A 21,421-nucleotide genomic window follows, 5' to 3' on the forward strand; every position below is an offset into this window, starting at 1 on the left:
GTAAAATCTCAATGGAAACTCCGATTGAGACGAAACGAAAAGTGTTTTGATGAGGATACAAAAGATAACGCAGAGGACCTTTCTGAGGTCTGACAGGTTGCTATGTAGCGAGTGGAGGTCTGACAGGTCGCTACGTAACGAGTAGAAGCAAACCAAGAAGAGTCCTACTTGTTTTTGTCGTAAAATCTCAACGGAAACTCCGATTGAGATGAAACGAAAACCGTTTCGATGAGGATTCAAAAGAGAACGCAAAGGATGTCCTTTCTGAGGCCTTACAGGTCGCTACGTAGCGAGTGGAGATTTGGCTTGAGCTCGGTCGCTACGTAGCGACCGAGCTGTGTGCGTGCTCGGTCGCTACGTAGCAGCTCGGTCGCTACGTAGCGACCGAACTGTGTGCATGCTCGGTCGCTATGCTTTGCTTGAGCTCGGTCGCTACGTAGCGACCGAGCTTGGCTAGAGCTTGGTCGCGACGTAGCGACCGAGCTGTGTGTGTGCTCGGTCGCTACGTAGCGACCGAGCTGTGTGCGTGCTCGGTCGCTACGTAGCAGCTCGGTCGCTACGTAGCGACCGAACTGTGTGCATGCTCGGTCGCTATGCTTTGCTTGAGCTCGGTCGCTACGTAGCGACCGAGCTTGGCTAGAGCTTGGTCGCGACGTAGCGACCGAGCTGTGTGTGTGCTCGGTCGCTACGTAGCGACCGAGCTGTGTGCGTGCTTTCCAGACATTTTTTTGATCAAGCGTTTTGCGGCTATGAGTTAGAGTAATCCGCACATCGAACTGCCTGGGCGAGTTCGTCTAGTGATTGAGTGCCAGTCATAGAAACCGAACTTGTCGAAAATAAAGCCTAAAGTTTCTAAGTGCAGAGAATTCTAAGTCTAAAAAGTTATCCCTGGTGCCTCTCGCCTAGGACTCCTTATATACTTGCTCCTAGGTCGGTTTACGCTTTTCCCCTTCTGCCTTTAAGCCGTCATAGCTTAAAAATGGAGATATTCTGTTTTTTCCGATCTTCGTGATTATCTTCGGAAACTTCACATTTATCCGCGGAAACTTGACATTTATCTTGCTTTACGAACCAAGCATAAACCGTCATACGGCTTATGGGCTTTTGGTTAAGAAATCGTAAGTGGGCTTCGAGCTTCGTCTTAGGTCTCTTTGGACCGTCTTTGGCTCGAAACGTTTATTACGGTTTCTTCGATAAAAGCAAACTTTCTGCGATTTTTATCGTAAAGTTTGACTGATGACTTCGCGTGACGGGAAACATAGAATGATTTAGCCACGGTCTACGAGAGATAGCATATAAAGAGTAGACGAGAATGCATGGACCGAGCTCGAGTCGAGCTCGGTCGCTACGTAGCAACCGAGCTTGGTTTGTCCGTGGTCCGATTGCCATACTCGAGCTTGCCCGTGGTCGGATTGATTACGTGTCCATTCCCTTGGACAATCGGTATTTGGTTTGATTTGATATTTGAAAAAGATTTTACCGCGAGGTCTTCGTAAAAAATCTTTTTACGAAGTATAATTTTCGTGAAAATGTTCATGCTGATTTTTACGGAGATTTGGATGTTAACTTCGTCGTGACCGTTTTTGACCCCAACAACTAAGTTATTCCTAATCAATCTAGTAATTATAAGGAAACTTCCTTTTGTTTTTGTTTTTGTTTTTTAACTAAAACATAATTTTTTCAAATTTTTTAGGAATGTTTTTTTATACAGCTAGATTGATCATAAGAACTTATGTGTAAATTTGTGTGACAAACAAATATAACATATTATCATGTCTTTGAGAATGTTAGAGATATTATTGTTTATTTGATTTAACACTTATGATCACTAAGTTATTAGTAATCAGTTTAGTAATTATAAAAAAGAATTCTTTTGTTTTTATTTTAGATTTAAAAAAATTAGGAATTTTTTTATCTAAAGTTTTCCTTTTCCTTTTCCTTTTGTTTTAAAGATTTTTTTTATGTAAATTTGTGACAAACAAATAGAACATAATATCATGTATTTAAGAACGTTAAAGATATTTGGTTTTTGTTTTTGGTTTCAAGATTGCATTGGTGACTTTTTTTTGTTTCTGTTCAATGTTCTTGTACTGCAGAATTTACCAGCTGTATATGTAATATGCTGACATTAATGTAATATTTTCATAATTTGTAATAGCAAAATAAGCTAACATTTAAAAGAAAACAATCACTTTCATAATTTGTATTTTTTTGCCTTCAAGAATACAAATTAAAATGTAACAACCCCTCTCCTCTGGCTAAAGTTCCTTCAATCACTCCGTGGTTATAAAACATTGGGACTATGGCACATGTAGTCTATAGTGTGCTGAACACACTGGATGCATTTTACTCCCCACCTGTATCATTTTCACCAGCTTTCTTGTACTCTGGTTTAAGCTCATATGTCCCTTGGTTCGATCCTCTCTTATTGTAAACGCACAGCTCGTTAAGTATCTCTTTCAAAAACTGAGCTGGTTGGTCCGTCTCCTGTACAAGCTGCTTCAAAGTCCAGTTTGGTTGGCCTTCGAATAGCTTGAACATTATAGCTTCGAGTTCCCCACGATCTCTCCTCGTCCTCTTCACCTCTGTTTGCTTCACTGGAGGAGGTTTCTTCTTCTCCTGCTCATTCATTCACAACACAAACAAACACTTGGTGACACTAGTCTCACGCAAGGACACTAAGATGTAGAATGTTAATAATATTACCTTTGAATTGGAGGAAACTAAACCAAGCATTCCAGGCATGGGCCTCATATGTACTCCACGGTCGTTATCAATAACCTTTCAAGCTTATCTGATTAGCTTACAGTTAAAGAGAGGCCCAGAGAGTGAGAAGAACAAACACTTAAGAATAATACCTGTATCTGTCTACTTTTAACCATGGATTTGCTTGTTCTCTCTCGACAAAGCTTAGCATACTCCTCAATGTCTTCGCCGTGTGGCTTCATATCGAACTTGTGTTCTACTTTTCCTTCGCTAGCTGGATCACCTAGATTGGCTTCGGAGAAGATACCCATTGGAACAAAGTCTTTAAACATGTTCAAAGCGTAGCTCTTTGGCATGTTCCCATACTCAGCACCAACCATCTCCATGAAAAACTGATATAACAAGGAAACATCAACAACAAGTGTGTTCTTGAAATCACATCAGGATTAAAAGATTCAAACTTAAAGATTCAAGAATCGAAGATGTGGTCGAATACCTCGGTCTCGGCTTGTAGAGGATCAACGGATTCAACAACCTTGGCCAAGCTATTGAATCCAGAGGAAGAAGAAGGAGCTTGCTTTCCCCAGGCATTGGCGACAACTACAGGACTCTTCATCAACCAAACAGGTCGATCTGATTTTTCCAAATCGAGTTCATGAATGTTACTTCGGTCATCTTCCATGGTCAACTCGAAAAGACTTTCTCTTTCTTGTCTAAATCGAATCTTCTGTTCCTCTTTCTCCTAGTTACTTCTCTTCAGTTCTGAATCGAAACTCTGTTTGTTATGTCTCTTTCTTACTCTTCCTGTTTTGACTATAAGCTTTGAAGCTTGAGGTGAAAAAAGAAATGAAAAATCTTCTGTGACCCGACCCGTTACTGAATGCTCGGATTAATTGAGCCCAGGCCCATTAGATGTTTCGAGGAACAAAGGCTCGTTTACTATTTTCAAAAGCCCTTTTTCCGGAGCTGTCTTTTTTTTTTAAATAATTTTGCTGCCAGTGTCACTCGGTTGTCGTGTTGAATTTACACACTATTACAAACAAATTGTATGTCTGGACCACGATCACGTGCTGATAAATATACACCGAGGTTAGAAATGGATGCCGTTAAATAAGTGCATTATTGGAAATAACTTAACTAAATCTATGAGAAACCCTAACCACTACTTTCACTCAGTCGCTTGATGTACAAAGGGGGACCAATCTCTTTCTTTTAAACAATTTGATCCGTTTTTTAGTTCTCTCATCTACTTCCATATACTGTTACATCTACACTAAAAATTAACATTCTTTTGTTTTTGTCTTCAACCAATAAAAGATTGATTCATATATGTAAGTTTTAGTACTAGTTTAACATTTATGTATTGACAATATGCATTGATATTCTTTCTATAAGAGGAGAGTATCTTCTTATGTGGCGTGTAGAAGCCATATTACTTGTATTTCTATTAGTGATTAGCCTTATACTCAATTGGGAAGTTAGATATTTACATAGAACTATATTGAAATATAAAGATATAAGGTAAATACAAGTGAGATATCTTATCCTAACAACTCAAACATGATATTTGCTTTTACTCATGATTGGTTTTAAGGGGTTGAGAGAAGTGAAAATGCAAAAAAGGTCCTTTCTTATGATCTATAGAGGCGCAAATGTGATTCAATTTTGTTTTTGTTTTTATCCACATACAATTTTTGCTCACATTGTCTCACTGTTTGATATTGACGTGTTGGGAGATTTACAGGATATGATTTATGAAAAGAGGATTGAGATAAAGAAAGTAAGTGTCCTATCAATCATAATCGAGTTAGGTATAAGCAGAACGATGCATTTCAAAATCTTTTGTTCGATACTAGTCTCTCACTTTGACCATAAACTTTACAATTACAATGATATGATGTGTCGAGTCTTTGGACTCTTCGTGTTTCTTGACCCATTATTTCCCCCTTTTCAAAATAATTAATTAACAATTAATTTACTCGCAAACTATCCTTCCAAACTTAACCTAACCTATTTCTAATGGTAATCAATGAAAATGCCTAACATTTGACCTACGAGATAACTTTCAGTATACGTACCATCGGAACCACATTGCGTCATAAGTAGGTAATAATAAAGGGATAAAAATAAAGTTATGGCTAGAGAAAGGAAAAACGATAAGCTAATCCTACGAGGACGTAGAGCTTTTGTGAAACAAGAAGTGCGACGTATTAAGCAAAGTATCATAGGGGGTGATCGTGATTTTTGGATCAGCTACTGACCTACAGGTACTACTGAAATTTTTATATATATAAATTAAACAAAATTAGTTTGAATGAGAGAGACTGAAAGAAGAGATCACATGTGATGAGTCAGACACTGTACAGTTTTAGAGTAACTTCCATATTCTCCTCTGTCATTTTAACTCGACCTAAATCAAGCAATCTATAACAGTACTAGCTAATCATTATTGTCATTAGTAGTATCAGCTCACAGATACATGTCATATTAATTAATACCAGTGTACAAAAAAAAACTAAACCTATTTAGACGTTCATCAATATGTATTTACTATATAGAATATATCAGTTGTTTGTAGATGTGTACACTGTACATAATTCTACAAATTGTAAGGAAAATTTTATATTATGAAATGAGGAAATATTCGCTACTGACGAATGATAGTTACATCCCATGCAAGTAGTGATCAAATACCTAAAATTAGCATAGTTCTGCAGGAAGGTAGTTTGGTGTGAATGCCCTATATTACTATCCGTTTACATTCATATACGCCAATTAACAAATCACATGTTACGTGTGGACTAGTAATTTAATTGACCTTATCGAAAATCTAGCTAGCTTTAATTAGCGTCCTAATATTGTAGAGAGGGGTTGAATCTAGTGGAATTGGAACAATATCATCTCAGTGAAAACCATAGATATCATGTAAAACAAATGCATGTCCAGTTTGGTATATTCATAAATTTAATACATGAATATGATTCAAAGCCGCCAAGATTTTTTTAACTAATTTGTTCCATCTTTTCCGAGATGTTGGTTATATATATATTTGAGTTGAAAATTAAGTTCACATATGGAGAAATTCAACTGGGTATAGTATAAAAATTATTTAAAGTTTTATTGAAATATGTTCTTAAATCTTTGATCAGTGGAACAGGAAACCTAGTTAAGTCATCTTTAGATCCGGCAAGCAAACGTATAAACGGGGAAAAAGCAGCTTCGAGCTCAACACCAACCAGAAAGCTAATTCAATATCAAACCCAAAAATATTGTATTTAATCAAAAATGGATTTTTGATAAAAGTACTATATTTCGTAACCCACTGAAAAAGAGAGATAATTAATAACACATAAAATCCAACTAAGCGAATTCAAACTGACACAAAGAGATCGATCCTACGCAATGAACCAAGAAAGAGGTGTAGAAATGGTTTCACGATAAAAAAAAAATTCTAACGAATAACCACAAGAGGAAACTGAGAAAAGTGCAATAATCAAAACATAAATTAAAAGATCAAACTTTAGAACTGGAACAATAGTACAAATCTCATTGATGTTATTATAAAATACGGATCACGCGTACGATGTGCATCTTAATCATCACCTTTATAAGTAGCAACCTATAACTAAGGGAGTTTGATCAAATTGCACGAAATTTCAAAAAGATAAAGTTGAGTACAACAACAAAGAAAGACATCTTATCACTATAACGTTGTAAAGATGAAGTAATATTCAGTAGTCTGAATCTAATCTCAAGACCTCGGAGGTGTGAAGAATGGCGTACCAGCGATGAAGGAGTTCAGCTGAGAAGGATAAAGCGACGAAGGATCGATCATTAATCCATTGTTAGTGTTTGCCGCGACAGTGACCGCCGTTTTAGCAGCTATCTCTTCGGCATTGGTGGTTGTGGCAGTGGAGGCAAGGAGGTCAAGTTGGTGATGGTGATCTTGATCTAGACCTTGGTCATAAAGAATGCCTTTGAAGACATGTCCTCCTATGTTCACAGCCGTTTGATAAGCATATTCTTGTTCATCTTCATCATTCTCCATAGAGCTCACTCGAACGCATCGGAAAACCGCCGGTGAACTGACTTCCGGTGGTAAGTTTTGACTCTCCTCAAACCCTAAATTTCATTAATGATTATAAGAAAAAATTAAAACAAACTAAGTTTTTTCGGCCTCTTTTGGTAACATGTTCTTGATTTTATATCCAATGTAGAAAAAAAAAATCTTTAATTGTTTTTTGAATTGAGTTTTACATGGATAAAACCCTTTTATGTCGTCAGGTTTACTAAGAAACAGTAACTTAGACAAAATAAAGCAGCAATATTCACACGCAAATGATTTTGTACTTCTCCACAAACTTTCATAATTAAAGCTTTGACACTTTTACTATCAATTTCGTTAGCTTAATTCATTATCATCAATTCGAAAACACACACACCCTGATCAAATTTTACCTGAATTGGAATTAGCATTCACCAAACGGGTAGCAAGAGCCGATCCACTACCACCACTACGGTCTTTATCATCATTATCACCACCATTTGCTTCTCGTAGGCGTTTTGCTTTTGCGTTTTGCGTTTCTCGGCTGGTGGCTGAATGGTGCTGCAAGGAAGCGAGTTGAGCTAAACGCTCACGGCGTTTAGCAGCAGGAACCCAAGTGCTCTTAACGTGAGTCTGACAGTGAAAGCCTCGGCTTTTACAACAAGTTCTACATCTCAAATGAGGACAATCTTTCTTAGCTTGATTCCCACAATCTTGACAATTCGTACCTCCTTGCCTTGTCACCGAGAATCCTCCGGGCTCATGATCGGAGACGACGTTGAAGTATAAGCTCCGGCTCCGGTTATTGTTGTTGTTGTTGCTGCTGCTTGGGACCATTCCAAAGGAGTATAAGTTTGTAGAAGCTGTGACATGATTCTGTTGTTGTTGTTGTTGTTGTTGTTGTTGGAAGTATTGTGGAGGCCAAATCTCGAAACCCTTGTTGGTGTTATAGATCTCGTCTTTGTAAAGATAAAGATAATTGCTCTTGTCTTGTTGATGATGGTCTTTGTCTACATGATGATGATGATCTTGCTTGTTGTTGATGTTGTCTCTCCCTCCTAGATAGAAGAATCCTGCCATTTCCTTCCCAAGTGATAATCCACATCACACACACAACATACCCCAAAGAGATCCAAGAAAGAGTCGGAATGTTTTCTTTGCTAGGAGAGATTGAGAGTAAATGATGTGGAAGATTGGATTAATTAAGAGAACGCAAACGCTACCATAGAATTAGTCTCTCTTCTTCATTTTAAGACAGTAAATTGTTATCTCTGAAAGTGGTAGTTGCTGAGTTTTCTCTGGAGAGAGAGAGAGAGAGATGAGGTATTTAAGACATAGAGAGTCTCATGAAGATCTTTTGCTTTGGAGACTTCACTACAGTTATCTTCCAGCTTGAGTGGATCCCCATCACATAAATATCACTCACTATATATGTTTAAATGAGAAAAGAAAAAGAAAAATATGCTGACACATTATTTTATATAATTTTCTTAGAATAATCATGCAATATGTTTATTTTCATGGCTTCAACTGCAGCATTCGAAAAAAAACTTGTGCTTTGAAACATCGATCCAAACCAATACAAAATTGTATAGAAATTGAGATTTCACTATTTATTCACTATAGCGATCATATTTATTCTCTACATCTTTTATCAGTATTTTCATAATCCTCTGTTACCACCGAAATACATGAAAAGGTTAAAATTAAATTATACTTCACTATATATATATATATCAGTATAGTTATATATAGAGAAATTCTCTTGCATAGCTTTTTTTAGATTATTTCACAAAAATAGCTTTTCAAGAAAAAAAAATAATCAAAAGAGGTTTTATTGAAGAGTAAAATATGAATTTATACACATTGGATTAACTAATCTTGACTTAGGGTTTAGAGTTAAGGGGTGAGTTTAGAGATGGAGTTTCAAATTTCAAAAAATAAAAAAGAAAAAAAGAAATATTAAAAATTTCAAAAGAAAAAAAGATTATTTTGATCATTTTATTTTTTGAAGGCTATTTTGTGACAAAAACTTAAAAATAGCTATTTGAAAGAATAGCCTTTATATATATACATGCATATACATATATATTAAATAAAGTCATCGAAATTAAATTATATACAGTTATAAAATATTTTAATTGATGTAAATATCTACATGCGTTCAAAAGCTTTCAAGAATTTATTAGTTATGTTCATCTATGCAAGTTTTGATCATCACTTTATTTCTCTAATTTTTTTTTAAAGCATCGTATTTCAAATTATTAAAAATATTATGAAATGCACTAGCACATCTAAAATGAAGAACTTAACGTGATAGATAAAACTAATTTGATTTGGTTTAGTTAAAATAAAATAAATATTTATATTTGGTTTAATTAAAATAAAAATTATTTATACTTCAATTTAAATTTAAAAGAATATATATAACTCGATATATTCTTAAAACAGTAATTGAACTATTCTAATTTTCTATATCCAAAAGATCTAACTAAAATAAAGACATCTACATTATTAAAATAGAATTACAAATATAAATTCACCCTAAAATTTACAACTTATTTACAAATCAATGCTACTGAAGTATTAAATAACCTTAACTTTAAGTAATTATTGTCTTTTCCTTTTTTGTCAAATCATTTCCTAAACAATTTTAGCTAAATTTTTGTGTTCAACATATTTCCTAAACTGATTTAGCTAAATTTTAGGAAAATTCAAGTTTAAAAAATGATTTTTAAACATATTATGTAATTTATTTTGGTAAAATAATATTATATAATATTTCTCAAGTATCATATAATCCATACATACTTAGCTTGTAAGGCCTAAACTATATGTATTTCGAATATTTCTAAAATATATGTTTAACCATTCAACAATAAAATCTATATATGCTATGATTTATTATTGAACTACTTGTAGAATAATCAGGATTTTTATAACCGAATATTCATTTTTAATATATCTAAATGTCACCTAAAATATATATTTCAAATATTTCTAATATATATTTTTAATCATTTCTGTTTTTTTTGGACAACTTTTTTTTTGGGCAACCTTTAATCATTTATGTTACTATTAATTATTCACAACAATAAAATCTATCTATATTAAGTTTTAAATATCATTGAATTACTTGGAGAATAATATTTAATGTTTATAACTGAATATTTTTTATTATGTATATAAATCTCGACATATGGTCTATATCTATTACAAATATTTAAGATATTATTACATTTGGGAAACGATTTTGTGTTAAAAAAATATAACTCAAACATATCAAAGGATCAATATTTGTCGAAGGTTTAGTTTGGTGCACGGTCGATATTTTTTTAGTATTTAATTATTGTTTTTATAAACATTTTAAAATATAAAAATATTTAAAATATTAAATAATAAACATTTAAATAATTTTGCGTATATAAAAAATGAAAATAAGTATCTGCACGGACGTACAGATCAAGCTCTAGTATTATTTTATAAGACAACTATCAACCTAGACGCAAATTACAAAATTAACCATTAGTCTATTTAGAACAAAAAAAATATATAGTTGAATTCAAAAGATTATATGCTATTTAATATTATTCAAATGATAAAAAATCGACTACATATTACATATTTAAAATCATGTATCGATTTAAAATAATATTAATAATTTAATATGTTATAAAATAATTTAAAATAAAAGTAAAATATCGATAAAATATTTATATCTTCAACGTAGCAAGAAAAAATCACTTAGTACCCCTGTTCTAAAACTCGACCGCCTAGGCGCTACGCGTCACTTTTCCGCCCCGATTTATGCCAAATCGGTTAAAAAAATCGGATATCCGATTTTTTTCCGCCTAGACCGCCTAAATGACCGCCTAGCCGCCTAAATGACCGCCTAGCCGCCTAGGCGGCCGCCTAATCTATTTTTTTATTTTTTTTTTAAAAAAAAATTTTATTTTTTTTTTTATTTTAAATAATATTTTTATTTATTTATTTGATATAAAATTTTATAAATATCATTTATATTCATAATTTTGATGAAAATTACATTATATTAAGTTTATATATTCTATTTGTGTGTTTTATACAATCTTAAACAGGAAAATGTATTAATGTTATACACAATTAAAGATTAACATGTTTTAAAACATAGTAAACCATCTATAAATTCCGCTCCGCATAATTTCCGATTAATTCCCGATTTTCTCTTTAGGCGCTAGGCCCAACCCGACCGCCCGACTAGCGCCTAGCGCGTTCCCGAACAGGGCTTAGTACTACTATATATGAATGGTAATAAAATACCACGTGTTTGAACAGGGAGTTTTTCTACATTCCTCTCTCCCCCGCAAAACCCTCCCAACCGTTAGTTTATCTTTCCTTTTTTCCCTTTAGTATGTAAACAATAAAAGAAAGGAAAAAAATAATTGTTTTTTTAACATTAATACCAAAAAAAAATTGTTCTTAAAGGATTACGGAAGTCTAACGTCACGTTGTTTTGACATTTTATCGTCACGGACGGTCTTATCGTGGGGGTTTACAGCTTAAATACGGCGATTAGACCTTTGACGCAGTCGAAAATATAACTTTCAACGAAGCCTACGTGTGCTAATTTCTCTGTAATTTATGTTTTTACTCGTCTAACCAGTGTTACGTGGCTTTAATAAAGTGTATATACATTTTTTTCCCTTTTTGAAGGCATTAATAAAGTGTATATACATATTTTTCCTTGGCATTAATAAAGCATAAAGGTTACAGCTTATGAGGTGATACATTCAAGGGTATGAAAACTTGCTTTTTAACGGTAATGAAAATACCCGTTGTCAAAAAAAAAAATAACGGTAATAAAAATACCAAGCAAAATTTCAGTTTACTCATTTTTGTATATGTTACTCAATTATATAGAATCTGTTTTTTTTGTAAGTTCACGTTTTCTTAAAAAATTTCGAAAACTAAAAAAACTCTGGGGTTTGGTGAACAATGGTATAGATTGTAGATTTTATAATGCAAACCAATGGCGTTTTCCATAATTAAACCTATAACCGGTGCAATAAATATGTATAAAAGAGATAAGTGGTTTTAAGCAACTGAACTACAATATTGAAAATGGACTACAATAAAATTATATTTTCAAAAAAAAAACTACAATAAAATTATGTGCGCTGAAGGATTTTTTGCTGGACAGCTAGCGATCCCTAGTCCAATGTTTAGCTCACGAGTCATTATTATGTGATCGTGAATGAATGTGATCGTCTTCCATTCTTACCCAAACCATTACACGAATACTATGTATTTTTGGTAATAAATGAATACTATGTATTTTCTGTACATTTAGCTTTTAGCTTTTAGTTTCATCTTTCAAAATTTTGAACACTATTAAACAAGATTTCAGAACCGTTTTTCTCCTTATTTACAAATGGGGAGCAACGTAATTACACCAAAACAACCCATATATTAACCTAATAATATGTAATATACATATAAATATATAAAAATATACATATAATTTTTTAAAAAATATACATATAAGTATATATTTATGTGTAATCATGACAATATATATACTCTTTTGTGAAAGAAACCGCCGTGGTTTTATCTGAAACTGGCTACTATTAATTATCGTTTCTCAAATATCTTATATAAATACGTAGCAATTGGTAAATGTTCTGTAAATTCACTGCAGATTACGTATTCATTCATAAACTGAATTGACAGTAGAACCCAAGTAAGCAGACCCACTCTAGTGTCTTTCATCACGTGGAACCGCGTGTATTAGCGGCGCAATTTGCATTTGATAATGATCATTAGGCGCATTTGATATTAAATAAATTATTTTCAAGTTTATATTTGGGTGGATGTCCTTTTTAGTCTCATGGCTGACAAAGAATTTATTACTAGTTATTTTCTTTTGCATGTATCTAGTTTAGATGGGTTCGAATTTTCAGAAAATATCGATTATTATATACTATTAATGAAAGCAACTTTATTGAATTTTTTTAATTTATTAAAAATAATTAACATTAGTACCAATAAACAATATTTGTTGAACATTTTCAACGAACTGGGTATAGTCTTTCGTTGTGCTCACTGCTCATATGTGTTAAAATGAAAATATCTGTTGTGAGTATGTGTGACACACACAAATCGCCTATAGAAAAAAAAGTATGTCCCTTAAACATTTTTATATTGGATTGGTTATCCCTTTTTTTTTTAACACCAGATTGGTTATCTTTAAAAACTTAATAACAAGTTTTTTAAAATAACTGAATATAAAGTATCTCCCAATACACATACTATGTGATATATCAAAATTCCAAACAATATTTTTTTTAGTAAGAAATGTTTACTCTATGTACATTTTAGTTATTTCATACAAATATAAATATGAATTATATAAAACTATTTTCTATCAAATAAAATAAATTTGAAAATCAATGTTCCACCTCCGCTTGAGATTTTTTTATAGTTCTGATGCATATATTAGATTATTCATACATATCAGCCCTATCAGGTCACGAGTGACTTTTGACTTCTCATTTCTTGTAGCTAGATTTGATCAAATCTTGGTTATCAACAGACCAATTAATACCCAACCAATTTCACAGTATAAATTCTTACCAGTACCATCAGTAATATACATATAAACTTACAGTAATATCCTCGAAGAGGATCATTGAGGACTTGAGTATATAATTTTTTCTTTTTATGATAACAAAGTTACGTGTAGCAGACCAATTAGAAATTGTGATTCCAAAACGCTCAAAATATAAGACCTAAAGTTAAAAAAAAAATTCGAGATGCATGCGATTAGTTGTAAGAACCTACAACACGAAACGAACAACATTTGTTCGCATGTCACAGTCAAAAGTAAATCACAGAAACTTAAGACAACAAAACGAACAACATTTGACCGTAGATCTCAGCATAGTTGACATCAACATGCAAATGAATATTTATGCAGTTTTCAACAAGTTATGGGGTAGAAACTACAGAATTACCATTAGGAAGTTGGGTGAATCGAATTATTTGTTTCACATTCCGGATGAAGCCTCTAGGACTTGGGTATTCAAAGGGATATGTGGCATATTGATGACTGTTTAATGTTTATTACTCTGTGGACTCCTGAAGCAACTTTGGCTATCCCTGAGATCAAAACTATTCCTATATGGGTGACTTTAAAGAAGATACCTAACATTCTTTACTCAATTCCAGAAATTAGTCACATAGGTTTTGGATTGGGAGCTCCAATGGCGACTCACAAACCTCGTTTGGATCCCATTCACATGGGAGAAGCAAAAATTCTAGTTGAAGTTGAAGTTGAGTTGAATAAAGTTTTCCCGGCGAGGATCGTTGCAACTGATACAACAGGTTTTCTTTCTATGGTGGATGTAGAATATGCGTGGTTACCCACTAATTGTAGTAGATGCGGACAGTTAGGACACAAAGTGAAGCGTTGTCTGCAATCTGACAATGGTGAGGTGAAGAATGGCTTTGAAAAAGAGTCTATTGCTCCTATTTCTGATCAGTCTCTTGCAAAACAATCACTAGCTCTAGTACATGTCACTGCTTCTAACATTGAGGATGTCCATACCCCATCAGCTTCAGTTGCTAACAATTCTGATCCTATTGAGTCTTCTACTCCTTCAGGCATGGAGGTATCTCTTTCTAACACTCTCCTCGCTGATCCAGTTAATCCAAACGAGGATTATCTTCATTCACTCGCGACAATCTCGATACTTGAGAACATGCGTATGTCTCCAACAGTTATTTGCACCAATGACCCTATGGAGTCTTCGATCTTGGAGTCTGCTCAAAAGTTATCATCAGTCACCACTCCTATTGCTAACACAATTTCTACGGTCCAAAGGGATGGTAGTAGAACAGCTGAGCCTGACTTTGGCTCTAACAAATTTGCTTTATTGTTCAGTGCGGAGGAAGAAGAAGATTCATCAGATTTGGAAGAAGATCCGGATTCGATGGATCTCATGACACCTCCAGGCAAAAGAATCCTTTGAGAAAGGCCAGTTAAACCCTCAACAAAGGCTAAGGAGATGCATTGGCATTCAACATGTCGCGGACGGGGAAACAGAGGACGTGGGAACCGTGGTGGACGTGTTTAGAGTTGTTCTGCTGCGAACTCAGTATCAATTAGAGCTTGATCTGATTGTTTCTGGTTCATATCATGTTTCCTTTATTTTGTAAAAGCTTTTTAAAAACTGTACGAATTCGGCCGTAACTTTAATAATAATATGGTGTAAAAAAAAAAACATGCAAATGAATATGGCAAAAGCATTTTATTTTATTTTGTTGAGAAAATATATGACATGATTTTATTCAAATACTTAAACGTATTGATGACCAATAATATATAATTATATACCTGGTTGATATTTCATAATATAAATTGTTTTCGCAAAATATTTTTGTTTAAAAATATAAATAATTTTCATATTTCAATACAACTTTTGTGTCTATTAAATATTATATAACCAATTAAATATGCATTTTATTTAATAAATTATATCTAATTAAATATTAAGTTATATTTTTGAAATATAACAATTTTTTTAATTGTTGTGATTTGAGCCAAAAAAAGCTAACTTTATGAAACAACGGGATTATAAGTTACCAGCAAAAATAAAATAACTGATCGTATTTAGGGGCCCGAGACATGAGTCTTCTGTATTTTAAAATTTCTTGTTGACTAAATCACTATTTTGTCTTTATTTGTCAATGTTATAACTTAAATTTAATAGAAAACCAAAGAGCTTCCTAACTTTGATGGCTCGGGATCTCCATGATTAAACTAGTGGCCTAATGTCCCTTTTGTCTTTTTCTTTACTTTATTCTTCCTTTGTTCTTTTTTTTTCTCATTTATATTTTTGATCTTATCGTTTTGATAAATCTGACGGGATTAGTAGCTCGCACTGGTTTTTTGACTGTGATATTTTTTTAAAGAGACGTACATACTTCGCGGGATTGATGACGTTATGATTTTCAATTAACTGTATAAGGTAGATTATAAAATACCTAATGTCCAATAAAAATAATTAAACAAGCGATAAATGTGCATCGACTAAAGTAATTGAAAATATATGTAAATAAGCTGCTAACTCATTCACGTCCTTTGGTATAAATTAGCCCTGCGACTTTGCCCCGAACCGAACCAGCCGAACCGAATCGAACCGACATTTTCGGTTTTCGGTTCTGTTATGTTTTCGAGTTCGGTTTGGTTCGGTACGATTTTAAAAAAATAATTCTGTTTTCGGTTCGGTTCGGTTTTTGGTTTTTTTTTTTGTTTGGAAAAACCGAAATTAACCGTAAATAACCGAAAATCCGAATCGAAAATAACCGAAATAACCGAATTTAACCGAAAAATCCGAACTTTTTTAAAAACCTATACCGATATTAACCGAAAAAAAAAATCGGTTATTTTCGGAAATTTAGGTAAAAACCGAAATAACCGAAAACCGAACCGAACCGAACCGAACCAAAATTTAATTCGGTTACTTTCGGAAATAGTTTTTAAAATTTCGGTTAACCGAAAACCGACGGTTCGGTTCGGTTCAGTTCGGTTTCGGAAAACCGAAGTCGCAGGGCTAGTATAAATGCTTTCAAGTTATATTTTAGGATCCACCAACAATGAAATTGCTATATGTAGTTATGCGTAGGAAATGAGGTTGTACAACATGTCAAAATGATCAACAATGTCATCCAACACTCTTTTTCTTTCCAAAAACCACACAAAATCATCATATTTTTAAAAGGATGCACTGAATGTGCTATTTATAGTTTTTTTCTAAATGTGTTTTTCGGAGACTCAAGCTTTCCACCGTAGCACCATACATGTTTTGAAGTTTAAGTAATGCTGATTAATAAACACCACAGCTTACTTGGCCGTATATCTTGAGACGAAAACTGATGTTTATCATAGAATTGTGTGCACTGCATTGTGAAAGCCAGTTCAAAAAAAAAAATTGTGTGCATTGCGATGATTTTTAGGGATGGTATATATGAGATTGTTATTTTGTAGCCGAATTGTAATACAAGATGTTACTATTATATTTTCAATAAAAGGACAATTTTATACTCTTTTATCATCTCCCACAAGTTGGTTGAGATGCATCCACGTGTCCCGCTGTCGGCCTCCTTGACGTGTAGGTCGAGTCAGCGTTTCACCGGTCTAGTGTTTGGGCCGCCGGCCCATGTAATGGTTTCGTTTTTAGTTTTTTGCTTGTGAGCCTCGGTCATCCGTTTATGTATTTGGGCTTTTGGCTGTGTATGGGCTCGGCCCAATCTATTTACTAAAAATCAACCGGTTGGAAAAAAAAATCATCTCCCACAAGTCAGGCAGAGAGTGGAGAAGGAGCAAAGGTCATCTTAGGAAAAGTTCAACAATAAAGATTAACTCCAATTATTATTGTGTTGTTGGCTTTCACTCTCGAGCCTTGTGCTCACCTTTCTTCTCGCTGCATCTTTCTCCTCTCTGTTACATATATACTACTAGCCAATCATTGTTCTCAGTTCTCACTAACAGTATTTTCCCGACAAATAATTTATTGATATGAAAATAAAGAGAAAATGTGTTAGGCAACATGATGGAGACCCCAATCATGTGTTTTGATTTTTTTCTGCATTGGTTGTTTATTAATAATCTATTTAAATCATTGATTCATACTCAAATCTCTTAAAATTATAGTTAACTAGTTTATTTCATTGGTTATTTTAAGTAATAATTTATTTAGACAAATTTGTTTATAAAATTGATTTAAAACGTATATTATTTATTTATATATTATATTCTATAAAAACTTTCCGTGAATATTATAATATATTATTTAGTTTACATATCAAAATTATTATAAACAAATTTGTCTAAAATATTTTTTAAAACCAAGTACTATTTTGGAATTGTTATATTTCAATAAATTGATGAAAAAGGTTTAAAAGTTGAAGTAAATGTTCAATGATACTAAATGAAAGTTTTTATTTTTTTTCCAACAAATATAGTACAACGCATTCATCCGTTTTTATTTTCTATTTAACTAAAACTTGTATTTTTAAGTATTATCTTAAAATATTTTGAACCTTTTTAACACTCAGTCTAGTCTGGGGCATATGATTTGAAACCCAAAAATTAAACCAGAACATAAATAAAAAAACAAAACTGAAACTAGAACAAAATTTACAAAACCCTGAACATGTATTATTTCTTTAAATCTGAAAATAAAAAACCGAACCAAAATTGAATGGATAAATATCCAAATATAGTAAAATACTAATTATTTTTAATTTAAAAATAGCTATAATTTATAAAAAAAAAATATTAAAAAAAAACTGAACTACTTGAATATTTTCAGTTTTTAAGGGTTTTAACTAGGATTTTCACAAGTTTTTTTTATTTCATTTTTTTCTTTAAACTTGAAGTAAATCGGAACCATTTTTAATTCGGTTATATTTCAGGTTTTATAAAAAAATGGACATGAATCCGACATTAATTATTCGAACCAATCCGTTCTAAAATCATAAGGTTTCTAAACAGGTCCTAAACATTCCAACCAAAATAATTGGACCCGCGAGCGGAACCTTAAACCCGAAATACCCAACTCTGATTTAATCAACAATGATAATTTGATAAATTAGTTGATCTGCATTTTCTGCATATTACTTGATTTGTATTATCTATTGATTTGCATATTTTGAACATCGTCACCCATCCGAAGTCTTTATGATAATGTCTATTTCTATATTATATACACATCTGATTAAAAGTCATTGTTAAGATCATAGATAATTAATTCAACTAGAAAGAACACTAACCATTTTGTCAAATGTCATTGGTTCCAGTGATTGTTGAGAAGAAACTAATATTAAACCGCGTGTTAGTGGTCGGGTGGTAGTAAGGCGTTCCAGGATCCCGAAGGGACCTGAGTTCGAATCCATCTCCACTCAGATTACCGCGAAGCACGTGGCCAGTGGGGTATTCACATGGGCCCCCCACCCCTCCAGGTGGAAACACCTGGGTTATCAAAAAAAAAAAAACTAATATTACATAATATGTTTGGTCTTATAAAATTACAGATTTTGGCCTCGAATTTTCTCGGATTCACAAAAAGAAAAAATAATTTTAAGTGAAAACCTTTTTAATCAGTTAATAAAAAGATGTGGATTCTGATTTTAAGAAATAGTATAAAGTGAAAAGATTGACGGAAATAACCAAAAAAGTTCATTAAACCTAGAACAAATGAGGAAGTTGATAAGTATACAACATATGATGCAAGATCTAGACTAGTAAATAGCTAGAATGTACAATTTCGTATATTTTTGTTATGTACGATACTTACCGACCACTGAAACTATCTGTAAAAAATAAGACTCGAGCTTAAAAAGGACTCCACTTTACCAACCATAATATAAAGTATAAAACCTTCGATCAATAAACGAAATTACTATGAAATAAATTAGTATTACATTAGCTCTGGATCGACAAATTCATAATGATATACATGTAGAAAGTTTTTATTTAGTTATTTTCTCTTTTTCTCATCAGAGCCGTGCGACTTTTATAGCTGCCCTAAGCGAAAAATACAAAAAATAAAATTATTTAAAAATAATACATCAAAACTAATAAATAATATTTTGTTGACAAAAATCAGATTTGTTATATAACAAACAATTAAATAACTAAATTAGCAAAGATAGTTCTAAAATATAACATTATATATTCATACTAGAAAATCCATAATAAAAAAATTTCATTTTAAATGGCCTTCATAATTATTTTGTATAGATAAAATAATCAAGTGAATCAATGTTTTTAATTGATATATTCAAGCAAAGATAAATGGATTACTATACAAACTTAAAATAATCATACAATAAATAGAATTATAAATTTGCTATAAATGTTGAGAAATAATATATTATGCTTAGAAGTGATTACTACAAAAATACTAGAAAATACGAGAAGACAATGTTGATAACTTGTAAACTTCTATTCATGTTAGTTATTTATTATTTTAACCACGTGCTAGTGGTTCGGTGGTTAAACTCAACCTGGGATATCATGAGTTCGAGTGCTGCTGGGAGGTGATTATCTTGATGGACCTTCGGGCCTAATACGAAAAAGCCTGCTAACGTGTGGCTACTGGTGGAATTTACATGGGTTGATCACCAGCCCTTCTGGATGCGTCGGCGGGCTCTTCCGGTGGACGATCATTGGCGTTAGTCAAATCCTCTCGAAACTCCGGATACCAGGATCATACGGAAAAAAAGTTATTTATTATTTGTCTCATATTATACGTTTAATAGATCTTTGAGTTTAGGTTCAGTTTGACTTTTAATGGGCCGTGAGTTTGGGTTCGATTAAAAAAAATGAATACTAGCATTGCATATGATGACACAACTAAAGACTTGATTTGATGCATTTTGAGAAATTGATGCGCTAAGCGAAAGTTTCTTTTCTTACTAGGCAGGCACGGCACCGTTCCTCTTCTATATGTCGATGTCTATGTAACACCTGAGTAAACATGAAGTAGATTAATTAGCTTGAATGGATGAAGCGTTTTAATTACTATTAGAAGAAAAAAAACATTTCCCCCAACCATGCCTTCAAGGCCATTATTTTTGCTTAAAGCTAAGTTATAATTATGCTCTTTCCGCCAGAAACGGGTTTTTGTCTTGTTGAAAATAAAGGAATGAAGTGACTCAAAGCGTCTTCCTAAAGCTAAGATATTCGATTTACTGCGTTAAGAATACACTTTATTCCAATATATATAACGCGAAAATAGTTTGAAAATTGGACGAGGGAACAAAAAATACTAATTTCATGTCCCTACTATATATTACTACTAAAATATTAGCATATTAAAGTTGTTGTGCAATCACCTACCTCATCGGAAGTTTTCCACGAAAGTATATTTTAAATGTATTCGAAACAATGAAAACATAATAAGAGAGAAAATAATGTACATGGTGATGTGATTGTAAGTTTGTAACTGTGGTTCGTGAATATATGACAATGTTGTAAACGAAGGGTCTGAGACTGAATATTTCGTGTCTTATTAATTAGTAATAGAGGTTCTTTATATAAGGATTACAAAGTATAGGAAAAAGGAAATTATCCAAAACTTAATATAACATGAAATAGGAAAAGATCTAAAACAGATAAATGGAAAACATCCTAAGTCTTGGCCGACTAGGAACTGGGCCGCCGTCTCTCTCTCCTCTTGTACACGGCTGGGCCTTGTCTTGGTCTTGGTTATGGGCCATCCACATAATGATTTATAACACTCCCCTTTGGATGCCAAACCATATGGATTTGTATCATGCACGACGTTGCCTCATTAAAACCTCTCTAGGAAAACCAAAAATCCAAGGTGGAAAAAAATGGAAACCGTAGACAGGAAAAAAAGTACAACACATGACAATCCCCCTGATGAAGGCATCACCGAAGATCCTTCAACTGGCGCATACAGGATTTGTAGTACGCTTAAATGTTGCCTCATTAAAACCTTATCAGGAAAACCCAGTGGGACAAAACCATGATGAAGGAAAAAGAGTACAACACGCACTACTCCCCCTGATGTGAACCTCGGTGTAGGTTCTACATACTACGCATCTTGATGCGTGATCTATCCTGTCTGTGTAGGAAGGGAGTAATCGGCCAGTTTCATT

General features: G+C 33.1%; 3 protein-coding genes across 3 annotated transcripts; 1 reads left to right on the top strand and 2 right to left on the bottom strand.

The window, feature by feature from the left end:
* Nucleotides 1–2,178: 2,178 nt before the first annotated feature.
* Nucleotides 2,179–3,388, bottom strand: LOC106324797 (transcription initiation factor IIF subunit beta-like). The gene is made up of 4 exons (XM_013762780.1): nt 3,203–3,388; nt 2,859–3,098; nt 2,707–2,781; nt 2,179–2,619 (listed from the first exon to the last, which is right to left on the bottom strand). Exons 1-4 carry the CDS (start codon nt 3,386–3,388, stop codon nt 2,347–2,349), a joined length of 774 nt encoding a protein of 257 aa, XP_013618234.1. The 3' UTR covers nt 2,179–2,346.
* A 2,853-nt stretch (nt 3,389–6,241) lies between these two features.
* LOC106325198 (protein SHI RELATED SEQUENCE 5-like) lies at nt 6,242–8,136 on the bottom strand. The gene is made up of 2 exons (XM_013763223.1): nt 7,165–8,136; nt 6,242–6,828 (listed from the first exon to the last, which is right to left on the bottom strand). Exons 1-2 carry the CDS (start codon nt 7,829–7,831, stop codon nt 6,458–6,460), a joined length of 1,038 nt encoding a protein of 345 aa, XP_013618677.1. The 5' UTR covers nt 7,832–8,136; the 3' UTR covers nt 6,242–6,457.
* A 5,685-nt stretch (nt 8,137–13,821) lies between these two features.
* On the top strand, nt 13,822–14,968 carry LOC106323767. The gene is made up of 2 exons (XM_013761839.1): nt 13,822–14,785; nt 14,816–14,968. The coding sequence occupies exon 1, from the start codon at nt 13,822–13,824 to the stop codon at nt 14,758–14,760; it is 939 nt and encodes a 312-aa protein (XP_013617293.1). The 3' UTR covers nt 14,761–14,785; nt 14,816–14,968.
* The last annotated feature ends 6,453 nt before the right edge of the window (nt 14,969–21,421 follow it).

This window comes from Brassica oleracea, chromosome C2 (genome assembly GCF_000695525.1).
Source record: "Brassica oleracea var. oleracea cultivar TO1000 chromosome C2, BOL, whole genome shotgun sequence".
Lineage (NCBI taxonomy): Eukaryota > Viridiplantae > Streptophyta > Magnoliopsida > Brassicales > Brassicaceae > Brassica > Brassica oleracea.

Excerpts from the sequence above, each read along its gene's own strand:
- LOC106325198 (XM_013763223.1), bottom strand. The coding sequence starts at position 7,831 with ATGGCAGGATTCTTCTATCTAGGAGGGAGAGACAACATCAACAACAAG. Across the intron at positions 6,829-7,164 it reads GAATGCTAATTCCAATTCAG|GGTTTGAGGAGAGTCAAAAC; the intron begins GTAAAATTTGAT and ends AATGAAATTTAG.
- LOC106323767 (XM_013761839.1), top strand. The coding sequence starts at position 13,822 with ATGTGGCATATTGATGACTGTTTAATGTTTATTACTCTGTGGACTCCT.
- LOC106324797 (XM_013762780.1), bottom strand. The coding sequence starts at position 3,388 with ATGGAAGATGACCGAAGTAACATTCATGAACTCGATTTGGAAAAATCA. Across the intron at positions 2,782-2,858 it reads TTAAAAGTAGACAGATACAG|GTTATTGATAACGACCGTGG; the intron begins GTATTATTCTTA and ends TAAGCTTGAAAG. Across the intron at positions 2,620-2,706 it reads TAGTTTCCTCCAATTCAAAG|GAGAAGAAGAAACCTCCTCC; the intron begins GTAATATTATTA and ends ATGAATGAGCAG.